We start from the raw sequence: 15754 nt of genomic DNA, 5'->3' as shown, positions 1-15754 counted from the left end.
TAAAATGGAAAAGTAGTCATGTTTATCCTGGGCTAGATTGGAAGTAAAAAACCAGAGTATGACAGTTGTAAGATGTGTTAAGCTCAGAATGGGAGACTTTCTCCTGAGGGCTGAATTGTTTGTGATGGTTCCCAGTCTTGGTTCCACAAACCAAAGGACAGCATTGCTTGGGGGGGCAGAGGCTGACAGCAGAGCAGGGAAATACGTTTTAGGGATGGAAATGTCTTGGAATCTGAGGGTCCATGATATGAATAACCAGAGCAGAAAACACTGTCACACAGAGCAAGCTAGTTGAATCTCTTCAGGGGGAGGACGTGAGCCCTGGTAAGTGCTCGTGCTCCTTACGGTGTCTTTAAGGAGGGTGCGTTTCACACTAAAAACTGTGGAAAACTAACCCCAAAATTCTGTGCTGTTTTACAGAGTCGCTTGTGAGAACCTTCACTCCTTTCTACTTCCTGGTGGAGCCCCTGGACGTGCTGGCGGTGCGTGGGGCGTCGGTGGTCATGAACTGCTCGGCTCACTGCGAGACCCCTCCCAGGATCGAGTGGAAAAAGGACGGCACTTTCCTCAACCTGGTGTCGGACGACCGCCGCCAGCTGCTGCCAGATGGATCTTTATTAATTAACAGTGTGGTGCATTCCAAGCATAATAAACCTGATGAAGGATATTATCAGTGCGTGGCAACTGTGGACAGCCTGGGGACCATTGTGAGCAGGACGGCGAAGCTCACGGTGGCAGGTAAGGCTCTGGTTTGTGAGTGTGGCTGAGAACACGGTGATGGAAAGGAATGCTCTGCCCTTGGAAAAACGGGAAGGTGCTTCCTGAGGGACACATGAGCTGGTTCCTTCAGGGAAACTGGGACTGTGGCTCTCATTTTACTGGCTGGCAGTTGCCATGCGCTCTGTTCCTGTAAGCAGCTTAATGTGGGGTATTTCTCAGGAACTTTGCAATGACTCGATCAAGAGAAGTGTCAGGTGTCTGAAATCACAATGGAGATTTACCACAGCTTAGAAGGGGGAAGAAAACAGGATTTCACTTTTTTTAGCTATAAATAACCCGAAAATAACTTTCTGTTCTTGTGTGTGGAGAATTCCCTGCTCTGTCTGAAACATTTGGGAAGCTCCTAGCTGCAGTGTGTACAGTCCCTTCTGGACTGGGAGATGGGTGGAGAATGGAGTGATAAGGAGTGATATTTTTCTGTTTCTTGAGTATCAGGTGTGAACAAGGAAGTTTGAAAAGTAACAACCAATCAAATGCATACGATTTTTCATTAAAAAGCCCAAGTCATAACCTCAGCTTTCGAGTACCCTTTAGACTTGATAGGTGATAGCTTTATTTTAGGGGGTAGGAAGCAGTGAGGGAGCGAAGTTTGCAGGTAAAAATCAAGATTATGTCTGGAAAAAGTGACCTGTTCTGTCACTTGCTTATTTCTCAGGGCTTGGTGTTGTCAGTTTGTGTCTTGTAAACCGTAAAGCAGGAAGAGACTTGTAATTACTGAGTAAGGGTGAGACTTCAAAAACCAACCAAAAGAAAAAAACAAGGTAAACTAAGGCACTGTAACTAGAAAAAAAAGCCTATGAAGCGATTTTCCTTTGTTTCTCTAATGATGTTTGCCAGCCTTTTTCAAACAGTTTTTTTTTTTCCTTCACTTAATAAATGTCTCGGGGTAATGAATTCTTCCTGACTGGTGCTCCTGCATCTCCCAGAGCTGCCGCTTCCATCGTTTGTATTCGGATGTTGTTCCCATTAACTTGGCTTGTAGCATTGTTGTGAAACATCAGCGGTGTCAGAAATAGAAAAATTGGGGTTTTATACCTTAAAAGAGTGACTTTGAGAATCTCTTAATGAGGAATAGATTTCCGAGCCTCTTGGCAATGAGGACAATAAAGGCAGTTCTCCCACACTTCTCTGGAGCAATTACCACCTCCTTGCATCGCTGCTGTCGGGATTAATTCTGCTGCTTTCCACATGAGAGCCTTCAGCCTCCTGCCTCTGCTATCAGCCTGCTCTGTATGATCATTAGGTGAGGTTAATGGGGTTAAAAATGAAGGTAAGCCAAAATGTCTGCCGAATTTCCATTTCCATTTTCTCCTATCTAGGTAGAAGGTACTGTTTCAATTGACGTCTTCTAAAATTATGGAATATTTAAGAGCCTTTTAGTGCTTGAAGAAGAACCCATGGACTTGGGGGAATAAAAAAAAAAAAGAAGCCCAAGAGCCTACTTCAGAAAAACCCACAACAAACAACAATGCAGTTTGGTGAGGTTTTTCCCCCAAACAATCTAAGCTAGAAAACTGAATGTAGTCTAGCCCAAGACAATAAGGACCTTCTCCACACAACCAGTTGCCCCCTTGGCACGTGTTGGCCTGACAGCTGTGTATTAAGATTATTGATTGACTCCATGCAATAAAAACGGTACTTTTATTGCGCAGAACTAGGGGAAATGCTGGTGACACGTGTTGTGCATTGCCTTTTGCCATCCTGTGCCTTGGAAACCTGCCCCAAAGCATCCTCTGGCTGCACTGCTGCAGGGGCTTTGGCAGATGTGGGCGTGTGAAAACCTATTTACCACCCCAGTCCAGTGCCAAGAACTGGGCAAGACCATGCTGAGTTTAATCCTCTTGTGCAGTGGGAAAGGCACTTTGGTTGCTGAAGGCTTTGGAATAAGAGGTGGAATATTTAAATGCTGGTTTAGCCTATTGCTTTTCTTGTCCTCATTTGAATCCCTTAGTTTTAACAGTGGTTTTTAATATTCCTTCCCACTCTCTTTGTTTTAGTTGGCAGCTTTCAGGCTGTGGTGAGCGTGGGCATTGTTAGCATAGTAAGGGCTCCCCTTGGCCTCAAAATTCCAGTGGGAGGGAGCTAATTCCCCTCTTAATTGAGCAGTGGTATGTGGGGTTCCTCTGCTGTGTCTGAGTGTGGTGCTGCCATGCACCTGATCTCTAAAAGGGAAGCATTATGAAGTGTCAGTTGCATGTTTTAACAGCTTCTTACTCATGAAATAACTCTTGAAAATGACAACTTCTGGTGAGTCATGGAGGCCAGGACAAGGAAATCCAGTTAAAACATGTTGTGTTCCATTGTGTGGATAGGCTGGAATTTTCAGTTTTGGAACGGCTGGTGGATGGTGCTGAGCAATCTACCTGTAGGAAGGTGGCCGAATTTGGCTAAGTTTCTCAAGTTATTTAAAGGACTTTCTATACATTCTAGTTTGAGGGATCTAAAATGTTTGAGTTTTGGAATCTGAAGCTTTTTTCACTGCCATAGGGTGTCAGAGGTTTGTTTAGTGAACCACTGTATGGAAACTTAACCCAAAACACGTGCTCTGAGTGGGCCTGAAGTGCTGGGTCAGGGATTGAAGGAACTGTGTTAGAGACAGCCTGGTGGGGTTTGCATCAGTCTGTGTTTGACCCTGCTCTGAACGTGCTGTGGCAGGGGAGTGGATCACGGCAGCCTCACTGTGCACCTGGCAACGTGCCTTTAAAGGACCTTTTCTGTGTCTGATGGTCCATGAGAAGACTTTGCTCTTTGGGTTTTTGGAGGGGTGAGGATCAAGAGGTTCTGTGGCAACTGAGCCTCTTAAACTGATCTTTGCTGCCTTTAGATTTAAAAAAGTCAGGGGATATGCCAAAATATTCCATTTTGAAGAACACTCAAATTAAGTCTGTAACTTGAAATTGTGTGCTGCTACACCTTGGTAGGAAAGTATTTGCTGTTCTGCCAGGCTTGTAGTAGTAAATCCTTGAATTTTTAAGCACTGCAAACGACAGTAACTTTCAGTTTTCTAGAATGAGCAGCAGTTTGGGGATAAGAGTATCTCTTTCCCATTCAGTGTGAGCCTCCACAGTTTGGTGCCTTCAAGCAAATGGAGGTTGAGTTGTCCTCACCTGTTTCTGAGGCCAGTGGAGGGAGAAGGTGGTCATACAGTCCATGTAATGTGTAGGATTTTCCCGTTGTTATGATGGATTTGAAGTAGGGAAAGTCAAAGGAACTGCCTAATTTATGTAAAGCCACAACACTTTAATCAGTGCCTTGGTACAGTATGTTTTTTAATTGCCTTTTGAAATGCAAATCTGTCTTTGATACTTAAGTGCCAGTTAGATCTTAAGAAGGGTAGAGGGTTTAAAAAAGCTGCTGTAAAACATGGATTAAAAATAGATTTACAAAGTTTGGGAGATCTGTGTCTGTAATTCATCTTGGAAAAATAAATATGTATGTATTTTAATAAAAAGTATAATGAGAGGAGCTGAAAATATTCCCAGGATGATTTTTCCCCAGTCACTGGTTACTGTGGCTTGGTTAAACCTTTTATCGAGGGAACAGATACATGAGGATCTCAAAGTTGGGAAGTGTGACAGGGGCACTGAGTTTGATCATGCAGATTTATTTGCTCTGTAAATCCATTTCAAGACTGCTCACTAAATTATTTGTTTCACCTCTTGTCATCTTCTTTCCCCAAGTGAATCCAGCTGTTTTTCTTCCTCTTCTTCCACTTATCCTTGCATTTGATAATTCTTGGCTTTGAGCTTTGTGTCATTTGCTTGGCTGTGATGAGGCAGCTGTGGCGCTGCCGTGGTACAAACTTCAGGTGTGTCTGAGTTTCATTAATTTAAAAGCACTTGCTGATAACTTCTGACTTGTTTTTCCTCACCTCAACTAAATAATCTCCTTGAATAATTATTTCTCATTTAAATACTCACAGAAATTTTATTTTCAAGCCTTCATTTTGTAATTACTGTTAGAAAAACTCCAGGCAAGTCACGTTAAGATATGCTCCTGCTGTGTAATGTTAAAATGGTTCACAAACCAGGAAGATTTGATATTACTTAGTAAAAGTGTAGTATATCCTTTGGAACCATTGAGCACATTGCAGAGACAGCACAGCCCAGGAGGAGAATGTTCCTGAAAAGCGACTCTGGAAATGCCAGGGTGAAGCTTCACGTGTTGTTTTGTGTTGAAACCTTGGGAGACGTCCTGCTTTTCCACTTACAGCTGGGGATGCTGGAGTGGGCCCAGGCCCATTGTGTCCACACTTGGAAGAAGGATTTGGAGTTTAATTTCAGACATACTCGAGCGTTTTGTTCCTGAGCACTTTGTTTCTGCGCTCTGCTGACCTGGGTAAATCCCCTGCTCCTGCTTGTTCATCCAGCTCATCCTTGGCTCCTCCAGACTGCTGTGCCGGGGCACAGGGCTCGGGGCAGGTCATTGATAAAATGTGTGCTCTCAGAGGGCACTCGAAGCTCCTGTAGCTGTTCTGTGTGTGGGGTGGGGTGGCCCCAGGTCCTGTCACCCTGCCAGGTGTCACAGGGACCCTACGGAGAGGAGGGACCCGCCCTCGGTTGGGTTTTGCTGCTGAGAATTCCTCCAGACATTGGATACGGGGAATGGACTTCACTTGGGAAACTGCTCCAGTTTTTAGCTGATCACGTTGCCTTCTCAAGATTTATTTGCATCTTGTATGTGTCCAGCTTGGGGCTTCCAAACTGATGACTGGGAGAGCTGTCCCTGGAATTGCAGGAGGCCTGGCTGGGCTGTGGTGGTTCCTGAGGCTTGGGGGAGTTAATTGAGTTCTGAGCCAGGAGATGTCAGGCCCTAATCCTGCTTCTAGTGCAGCTGCAGATCTCCACGCTTTGCCTTTTCTCCATGGGCTAGTAAGGAATTTCTCTACCATAAATCTAAAGTATTACTTTTTATAATGCACCAAGGCGCCGCAAATGAGGAGGGCAGGTAGAGAGAAGGAATTCTGTATCCATTACAGACTCCGGATGATAAGGCAGGGGGTGAAGTCGTGGCCAAGAAATGATTATCTAGGCCATTGCCTGAGCACAGCCTGTGGGAGGGAGCAGCACCCTGGAAGGATGTGGGCTTGCAGTTCAAGGTAGGGCTCCGCAAAGCCCAGCGGCAGAGGTGTGCTGTGTTTCCTTCTGGGGTGTTAGAGCGCTTGGCTATTGAATATCAATCGCTTATTTCTGTATAAATAATGGTGAATAGATAAGGGTTTCTTTTTTCAAACATTAATTTGAGCTGAAGTTTTATCTTTGCTTTTTGCCATAACTACAAGGAATTGCACGGAAGTAGCCAGATTGTTTGGTTCTGTTTGCTCATGTCCTCTGAGGAGCTTGCCAGCCTCTAAAGATTACAGCTGAGCAGTGTTTTATTTCTCACTAGACTGTATGTGCCATCCCAAAGGGTGAGAGAAAAGCTCAGGACAAACTGTCCCAGCTCTGTAGAGATGGGGTTAAAGTAGAAATAACAGCGCATTTTTAGCCAAGATTGCATGTTTGCTTTAACAGCTAGGGGAAAGAAGTAATCTTGATCAGATCTTTGTGAATAAAGAACATTCTGTATCTTGGAACTGGAAAAAACCTCAGAGCAGAGATACTTCAGAGGAGGGTACTTAAGAGCACTTAGCCAGTAAGTGGCGTGGGTGATAAATTTTCCTTGCAGAAATACATTTTTCTGTGAGAAAAGCATCTGTGTTTTTCATAAATTGGCTTAGATCAAAATGCATTTCTTCATGACAGGTAAATGGCAAAGGTGGTTTTAACACGACTGCAGTTTGTACAGATTCTGTCAGCTGTTACTGAGAATGTGAGAGTTTAGACACTTAAGACAATAAATGTTCTATGTTATTTGTCATTCTCAATTCTTGCAGTCCACATTTGTCCAGTTAAAGTAGTGAAGAAAATCTGTGTGAGCCTTTGAACTGGGCTTCAGTTCTTGGACTGGAGGCAAAGGTCCAGTTTCAAAACCATTATAAATTTTTAGTCTCAGATTGGGATTTAATACCCAGAGCCTCTTGCCATGTCCAGGGCAGAGAAGGGCAGGACTCACCTGCAACTGGATTACCACTGGAATCCTGGGGAAAGCCCACAGCAGGGAATGTGACCTGCTTGTTTTGAAACTCTTCCTTGACATCTAATGACCAAGTCAAAGCCCCGGTGAAGAGACTCTTAATTTGCTTGCTTAAAACTAGTTCCTATCGAAAACCGCAGGTTTTCTTAAGCTTTTGTATTTCACGTTTATTTCACCTTATGTCGAAGGAAATCCAACAGCTCATTGTGACTAATACTATCCCTGTCCCGAATTCTGTGGGTCAGTGAGCCAGTTAAAGCTTATTTGTGCTTGCTGGAGGGTGACAAATGCTCTGCTGAAGCTGAAGCAGAGGGGGCACAGGGAGATGTGTGGCACTTGTGGCTGAGCTTCCTGTTTTAGTAGTAATGGTGTAATAGCCCCGTTCAGAAAAAAACCTCGTGTTTTCTAGACTGGAATTCGAGTCCCGTGCAGTGCAGGTCTTGGAACCGGCAGAGGGAATTTTCCAGTTCCTTTGTGCATTTAGTTCGTGGGCAAAGTTATGTTCGTGGACTTCAGTATAAACTTACTGTAAATCATAAGAAATGGGAGCTCTTTGCAGCATGTGTTCCATCTTGACCTTTGCCTTTGAAAATGTGGCAGGTGATAGAGTTAACCTGTGGAGAAACAGGAATTCTGTGGGAGGGAGCTGGGGGCCAAATCCCTGAAATCCCATGGGCTGATGCTTGGCTGGGGGGTCTGGGTGGTGAGACCAGGACAAAGTCACACCGTGCTGATGGTGCATCGACACCCCTAAACCAGAAACGCGGCTGAACTTTGTCTAGATTGGATTCTCATTTGTTCATATTTTGTCTCAGATCAGATTCTCCCTCTTCCTGCTCTGCATGTCAGCACCAGCAATCCCTGTGTAATTCTGTTTGACAAGTTTGCACGGAGTTCGCTCGGAATCCCGAGCTGTCAACGGAGTGACGGTTACATCTGCAGCCTGCGTTCCTCACTCCCCGCCTGCACCAGCGTGGAGTCAGCAGGAGATTTCAGCTTTATTAGTGTACAGTGAAGGCTCTGTGTGCTGACATTGTTCAGGTCTCTGAGTGACAGAATATTGCTTTTTGAAAACGATCGTAGCTGTGCTCTTGCCCTGAGTGAAAGGTGACACAAAAGCGGCAAGGTTAAGAAGTATCAAGGCACAAGGGTATCTCCGATTAATGTTTTATTTTTCTGTAACAAAAATTCAAGATGAAACTTAATGACCCTGGAAAGGAAACAAAATGGAGGAAAATTATTTTGAATAAGGAAAAATTCGGTTGTGACATTTGCTTAATTAGTTTGACGTTAGGTTATGACAGTTGATTTCAGTGAGGCTAGTTCTTGGTAACATCCTTAAAAGCATAGAGTATGTCTCACCCTTCACATAAATACACTGGAAATAAGTGTAAAATAAGTGTAAGTGTTAAAAATTGTTAGAAACTCTCCAAGCCCTATTCATTTGCATGTAGAAACCCCTCTTTTGGGGGAACATGGGGAAAAGTCTCTAGATAATTTATAAGTTTCTCTAAAGGTGTTGCCCTTCCTTCTGTAACAGCTTCTGAAGTCAGCCCTGGCTTAAATGCACTGTCAATCTGCTCTTCAAAACCGAGTAAAAATTAAGCAAAGAAGGGCTCTTGTGGAGAGACCTCTAAAAATCTCTTCCTGATGCTCTGAGGTTCACGGCCAGCAGCTGCTGGAGGGGTCAGTGGTGTGTGGTGTGCCGATGCCACCTGAGCTGTGCATGTGTGGGATAATTTGCAGTTTTACGGCTTTTAGTGTTTGCCTTTATGCTGCCACGCACCCTTGTTGTCTCCAGACATCTCTTTGAGCTGCATGTTTGTGTGTGTAAAAAGTTCTTTATGCTTTGTGTTTGTCTGCTGTTCTGTCAGCCTTCAAGCACCCTGCTTTTCCAGCTTTCTTTGCAATTCACGCATCCCGAGGAGTTCACAGTGAAATTGTTGCTTATTTCCTGTCTCTAAATGCCTGTTGTCAGGTACCAGCTGTCTTTGTCACTGTCTATAGAGTTGCCTCTAAAAGTTTTTCAGATCTTTCCTTTCTTCCAGTTTTGTGATAAATTTATCCTGACAGTCCTCTCTGTGCATTAATCTTCTTTGAATAGCTTGTTCACATGAGCTTCCGTAATTGATAGCCTCGCCTGGAACTAAAATTATTTAACCTGTCAAGCTCTTTTCTTTCACCACAACCCTCGGATCTTACTCTTCTTTTGTTACGGCTCTCGATTTTGTTTTAGAAAGAGTAATTGTGAGCCTGTAGGGTTCTTAGTTTTAGGCAGTCTATTGATGAAGACCTGAAGTTCCTTAAATGATGAGGCAATCTGTGTGCCTTGTCTTTAGGGCCTCTCTTGAAATCCCACAGGGGTTCATTGGTCTTGCTATTAGAAAGATCTTCAACAGCAGCAAATAAATGACTCCGTGGTTTGCATGCCCTCAATTAATTTTTTCTGGCATTAGAATGTTGTTTCTTGGTGTCTGTGGAGATCAGATTCTTTGCGGCTGCTGCAGCTTTTCCTGCTGCTGTTGGAGCTTTTGTGTTGTTTGGCCCTTGAACTGCCAGTCCTGTCTCCAGTTTTCACGATACTCTTTGACCTTCTCCATCAGCAGATCTATTTTTTCTGTTTGTCTGTGCCATTCCTTGCAGCACTTCTTGAGCCTGTGCGCTGTGGACTGACATCGTCATCTCACTCCCACTGCTCTTCTTGTAGTTGTGCTTGTCAGTAGTGACCTCTGTATTTTTGAAGATCTTCATTCAGTCATTTTGTTTCTCCCGTTTCATTCCTGAAATAATTACTTTTTTGATCTCTTTTTGATATCATCTAACTGGAATTTGGATTTGATTGTTTTGCCAGGTAGAACGTCATATTATGCTGATGTTTTCCTCATCCAAACACCCTCTAAAATTTTTGGATGTGTAGTAGATATAAGGGAGAAATTGTTCCCAGTGAGGGTGGGGAGGCCCTGGCACAGGGTGCCCAGAGAAGCTGTGGCTGCCCCTGGATCCCTGGCAGTGCCCAAGGCCAGGCTGGACAATATTTTGCTTTTTCTCACTATGGTTTTTTGTGTACCTTCCCCATGTCCTCAGATAATCGAGCTTGAAAGGGGCCTTGGGACATGTGGAGTTCAGGTGTTTGTTCAGAACAGCTCTGAGGTGCCAGCAGGTCACTCGCTATGTCAGTGACAGTCCCTGTGTCTGTGTGTGTCACTGACGTGTCCAGTGACATTTTCCTCTCCCTTCGTTCAGGCCAAGGGACGCTGTTTTTGATCAGCACGTACCATGTTCATGCTGTCAGTGCTGTGTTCAACCCAGTCAGGATTCTGGTTGTGCACTGACATTTCTCATTTGCGTTCTGTATTCCATGCACCTCCCACTTCTGTTTAGCAAGGACATTTGGTAGGTTTTCCTCTCTCCATGTTACAGTCCTTGTAAAATCCTCTTCCCTTCCCTGAGGAGCTGTCTCCTGCCCGGATTTTTGGTTGCATTCTCCCGTCTGGTTTGCCTAAAGGGGAGAGAATGATGTGCTGCCTGGTGTTTGTAGCAAGGACTGGAAGCCTCTGGCCTTATCCAGATTCAGGTGGTGCTGGACTTGTGTTCTGCAGGAGTGTTCGCAATCACAAAGCCTGCTCCATGTGCCAGTGAGATCTATGAAAAATGTCTCATTAGCAGGAGTGTATTTTAAGCCGTTTCACACCTCTGCCACTCCAACAAATGATGCTGAATAATGTTGGAGAGAAGGAGCTGTGATAATTTAATGAAGTGTCCACAGATGGCTGGACTTATTAATTTTTTAGCAGGGTTGGGGTGAGGAGCTGATGCACTAACAAAGTAGGCGGCATCGTTGTGATCCGCTGTGTTGCTGAAGGGTAGCAGATGTTGGAGCTGTCCTAACAATAGGGGATCGTGTTCCCATTCTCCAGTACCTCCTTGTGGTGCTGAAATCTCCACACTTCCCAAGAGGCTGTTTGGGGAAAGGAGTCACAGTTATGGATTTGTCATGAGTTCAAAATCGATCAGACAGACAGGAATGGGGGAAAATTGAAGTGGCTGAAAATTGTGAGCAGTTTGTGGGATTGTTCACAGACTAGCTGGGTGAATTTCAGCCTGAGAGTGGAAGCTGTAGGGTGGAATATTTGGAGCTAGTGCTGCTGGAGTTAGTTTAGCGTTGGGTCAGTTAGGAGAAACTTGAATAAAAGTTCACTCCGGGCAGCAAAGGCTTTTCACAGATGGTATCCAGGAGGGAACAGGATGGAAACCCTGCCAGCTGCTCCTGTGCTTTCCTTTTTCCATATTGGAGTAGAAACAGGGGAAAAAACGGAAAACATTTGCTGAGCACATCGAGATGTCACAGGAAAGCCTGAAACCAGCTTTGGGAAAATGTTAATTGCACAAACATGTGATATGTGTGTGTTTAGAGCTGTTTAATGCTTGTACAAAGTGTTATCTTAAATTCCAGTCAGAGCAATGCCAACAGAGGGGACACACGTGAGGAAAACACAGAGACTTTTGACCATTCATACAGCCCTGCCACAGGCTTTCTCTTCCCTAGAAATGAGATGGTTCTCTTTTCTCACTTCTGTTCTGTGTTGTTGATTTGGTGAGATGGGTCCCAAAGGGTTGGTGGGGATTAAACGTGTGTATGGCAATGGCACCCACGTTAAACAGAGCAGTGTTTGCAGCATTGCTGGCAGGCTGCAGAGCAGAGGCAGGTGTGACTCTGGAGTTACTACACTCAGGTGAGCAAATTGTTTAGTAATGGTTGATAATGAAGGCTTTTTTCCTTTCAGTCTCCTTGGAAATGATTGGCACTGGCTGCAGTCGCAGGGAGGCTGCTCAACTAGATTGGCATCTGGCTCAGGGCAGTGAATTCCCTGATTCTGCAGACTCCAGGAGATGAAATACTGGCTCCATTGAGGGCAGGAGACTGCAGCCAGAATTTTAACCATCTGTGTTTTCCAGGAGCATGGGAATTATTGCTCTTCGAGGCACATCTTTTTCAGAAATGAAGACAATGGGCCACAAATCTCAGTAACGCTGAGACTGGGAATGCTGATTGAATGCACCACATTTGCATTAATAGATTGTTCATTCACATTCCTGCCATTGCTCTGGGCTTGGATGAGGGGAAGGGAGAGACAAAAGGGAAGGAGAAAAGAGGGACAGAGTTGGCTTCCCCACCTTCTCTGCTATTTGCATTGTCCTAGCAGAAATGAGGGGGATGCATCTAATCCCTGCTAAATGTGTGTCAGTGCACTGTTGCTTATGTGTTCTCCTGCCTGTGTTTAGAGAACATTCCAAATGGAAAAATCATCCTTCCTAAATTGAGTTTATTAACCTGAATTCTTGCTAGGTCAGTAGTATTTTCCTTTGGTGTCCTAAAATCAATACCTAATGTATGTACACTGCCACAGAATGATTAATGTGTGTACAAACATGAACAAATGGTCTTCAATGTCAGAAGCCCAAAGTGTCATTTATCGTGACATTCATTTACCAAAAGATGGGCTGATGTCTTCAGCTGATTGCCCTGCAACACGTGGCTGGGGAGTGGGGGCTGCTTCCTCAGTTAGGAATGTATCTTCCATCCCTGGCAGTGTCCCAGGCCAGGTTGGACAGGGTTTGGAGCTATCCTGGAATAGTGGAAGGTGCCTCTGCCCATGGCAGGGGGTGGCACTGGATGGCCTTTAAGGTCCCTTCCAACCCAAACCATCCTGGGATTCTACTCATCGTTGGAACTTCTTACTCAGCCTTCTTGATTGAAGCTTCTTGATTTTTGGGAACTACAAACCACTGAGCAAAAAAGTAGCAACTTCTGAGAAATTTAACCTTAAAAATTGTTTAAAAAGTGTTTGTAGTTTAACTAGACTCAATTGGCTTACATGGTAATGCCTTTAAAAAGGATTATAGAAAGTTCAGGGAATGCTGCCTTAGAAGTTGATGATTGATATTTTGAAGAGAGCAGCTCTGTAATGGAAAGGTTCTGGGCTGGGAGATGAAAGGGTATTTTCTAGTGGCCCACTGCTGCAGGAGGTGTGCCAGCACTCTGGGACCTGCTCCTGGATTTATAAACAGATCTCCAAATTAATAGTAATTAAGGCCTGGATTTGGAGTGCTTTTTATAATGCATCATGATTGTTCTGTGGTTGGTTGTTGGCTGAAGCAAAGGGTCCTCCTCCACTATGGAGGCTTTTAAGCAGTGCAAATTGCCAATAATTGTAGAATAAGAGAAAATTACTCTTTAGGACAAAATTATAGGCTAAGTTAAAATGTATATTTTAAAACCACACAGGACTATGATGAAATACAGGTTTTAGTGGCATTTAAGATGACTTGGAAAATGAAGTGCGATTTCATTTCTAGTGAGTAATGAAACCATCTTGAATAAAGCTTATTTAACCTCAGTGGAACACTTGCACACAACAGAAGGCACAAGGTCTGTCTTGTCCAGGAAATGAACAGTACTTGTAAGGGATTAAAATCAAAGCATATTTGAGCTGTATGTGAGAGATTGAAGGGCTTCAGTCCTCCAGGAATGTTCTTGCTTGTGCTTGAAGTAGCCAGTGTGGGGCTGCACCAGTGGGAGCAAAGAGATGGCAACAGGTGAGGTGAAAACAGGAGTCACGGGGTCACCTGCTAAAGGAGGAGACCCAGGATTCCCTCCCAGGCTGGGGAAAGAACTGGCTTAATATGCAGGGCTCTTAATAAATGAGAATATTGAGAGAGATAAGAATCAGAGGTAATTATGAACATTTAATGGGTTCTGTCAAAAGGTGATTTTCAGAAAGGACAGATGCCTCAGAGACTGGAGTTCAGAGGCTCAGGGTTAACAGCCTCATCAGCTGTAAGAACAACCTGTGTACTCACTGAATTAGTGAGTGTGGCAAATGAAGAGACCTTGTTACCCTTGCTGTGGCCTCCATGGTCTCACAGGAAAAATTAAATAATGCTCCAGACTGACTAATGATGGAACTTCCGAGCACAGTGTGCAAAAACCAGGCAGGTGGAGAGATACCTTGGGGTTGTGCTGGGACAGAGGGATGGGTGATTCAGGAGAGGAAGAGGTTACTTGGGTTCTAGGGTTGATTGTGCAGAGCCGCTGAGATGGTTCCATCTTTTGGGAAGATCTTTTCAACAGACAGAGAAGCAGTTTTGCGACATTTCTGCGGGTGTTTGTGTCGTTAAATTTCTCTAGGCACTGGGGTTTGTCTTTCTGCCAGGAGTGCTCGGTGGGAGAGCAGGAGGCGTTGGGGGTCAGTTGGAGCAGGGGAGGTTCTGACTGGGTTTGAAGAGGGAGTTCTGCTCCGTGACGTAGAACAGGTTGCCCAGGAGTTTTGCAGTTTCCACCCTTGGGGATTCTTGAGGTCTGACTGGACAAATCCTTAAGTAACCAGCTCTGACCTTGTAGCTGACTCTGTTCTGGCTGGGTCCCTTCCTTCCAAAATTATCCTACCATTCTGCATCTTTCAAGGTACATAGGGTGTTAGGGGAATGAGGGAGAGGAACTAAAGATTTTGTAGCTTCATTAAGCAGAAGGAAAGTTGAAAGAAAGAAGGTGGATTTTTTGTTCCTGTGAATACCTTGGAGGGACTGGTGGATAAGTATCAAAGATGCAAAACAATACCAAAACAAGGTCAAGATCAAAGGACCGCGAGTTGGTTGGAAGTACACTGGGAGGGGAGACGAGAAACAGTTTCTCAGAGGAGTGAAGTTATGGAAGGAGTCCCCAGGTGGGACTCTGAGAGGGAAGAAAATATGTAACAATTGGAGGTGAACTCTACAGGGTTATGGAAGGAACTTGACAGAAGTGATTTATATGTTAGCAGTCTCCTGTTAGGATTCACTCTGACTGTCCTGCAGGATTGGTCCTTCTGCTGGTACATTTCCAGTGTATTCATGATAGGAACGAAGTGCAACTTATGGCCATAGGGGGTTGAACTGTGGCAGATTTGATCGTTTCCCTCTGCAGAATACTTAAGAAGGGGTGACTGTGGCTGGCTGCCCATCCAGCTGTGCCCTCACTCTGCTCCTTAGCAGGATGGAGAGGAAATAAGATTAAACTTACTGAGTCAAGATGGGATCACTCCCAGTTACTGTAATGGCAGAATAATCTTGACTTGCAGAAAATCGATTTAATTTCTCGACAACTAAAGTAATATGAGTGGTAAGAAAATAAAACCAAACTAAAGCATCTCTCCCTGCCTGCTCCCCATTTTCCAGGTTCACCTCCCTGCCTTCATCCCCAATTCTTCAGCCTCATGCTCTACCCTGGTCTCCCCAGGGTGACACCCAAAGCTGCCCTTCCTCCTCTCCCTCCTCCTCCTCCTCTGACCTGCCTGCTCCAGGACTGTGCCTCACACTTCCATCGCTGCTGCCCTGTGGTTTTCCCTGTCTTGGGTGTGCTTTATGGATGTGCCCCCAGCTTCACTGGCTGCCTCAGCTCTGGCTCCATGGAACCAGCTCCAGCTGTGTCCCCAGCCTCTTCCCGCAACTCTCTCAAGGGTTTGGCCTCCTCAGCCCAACTGTGAAGCCATTAAGTGGGTTCTGGGTGTTTCTGGAGAGCGTTTTTATGGAAAAGGTCACACAGGTTGTGCCGTGCTGTTGAGTCAGCTCTGTGGTGTGCCCTGAAGAAAATCCGGTCTTGGCCACACTGAGAATGTTCATATGCAAATATTTATCTCATTATTTGTCTCAATATTTACCTTGTGGCACTGCACAGAGGCTTTTCTAGCTGGAGGTGGTGAGTGAAGGTGTTGTGTAGGCTGCATTGTAAAAGCTGCGGCTGCCCCAGGATCCTTGGAAATGTCCCAAGCTGGACAGGGCTTGGAGCACCCTGGGATAGTGGAAGGTTTCCCTGTCTGTGGCGGGGGGTGGGACTGGATGAGCTTTAAGGTCCCTTCCAACC

General features: G+C 44.9%; 1 protein-coding gene across 7 annotated transcripts in view; it reads left to right on the top strand.

Moving 5' to 3' along the window:
* Positions 1-15754, top strand: part of NEO1 (neogenin 1) — a 168742-nt gene that overhangs the window by 52855 nt on the left and 100133 nt on the right. For all 7 annotated transcript variants that reach the window (XM_066196692.1, XM_066196691.1, XM_066196689.1 and 4 more), the window contains exon 2: positions 421-738. In XM_066196692.1, the coding sequence (XP_066052789.1) occupies positions 421-738 (318 nt within the window). The remainder of the gene's footprint in view (positions 1-420; positions 739-15754) is intronic.

The sequence above is a fragment of the Chamaea fasciata genome, unplaced genomic scaffold (genome assembly GCF_029207755.1).
Source record: "Chamaea fasciata isolate MVZ Bird 193981 ecotype frontalis unplaced genomic scaffold, bChaFas1.0.hap1 SCAF_14, whole genome shotgun sequence".
Classification (NCBI taxonomy): Eukaryota; Metazoa; Chordata; class Aves; order Passeriformes; family Sylviidae; genus Chamaea; species Chamaea fasciata.
The sequence above is the reverse complement of the archived record's forward strand: the minus strand, read 5'-3'. Positions and strand labels throughout refer to the sequence as shown.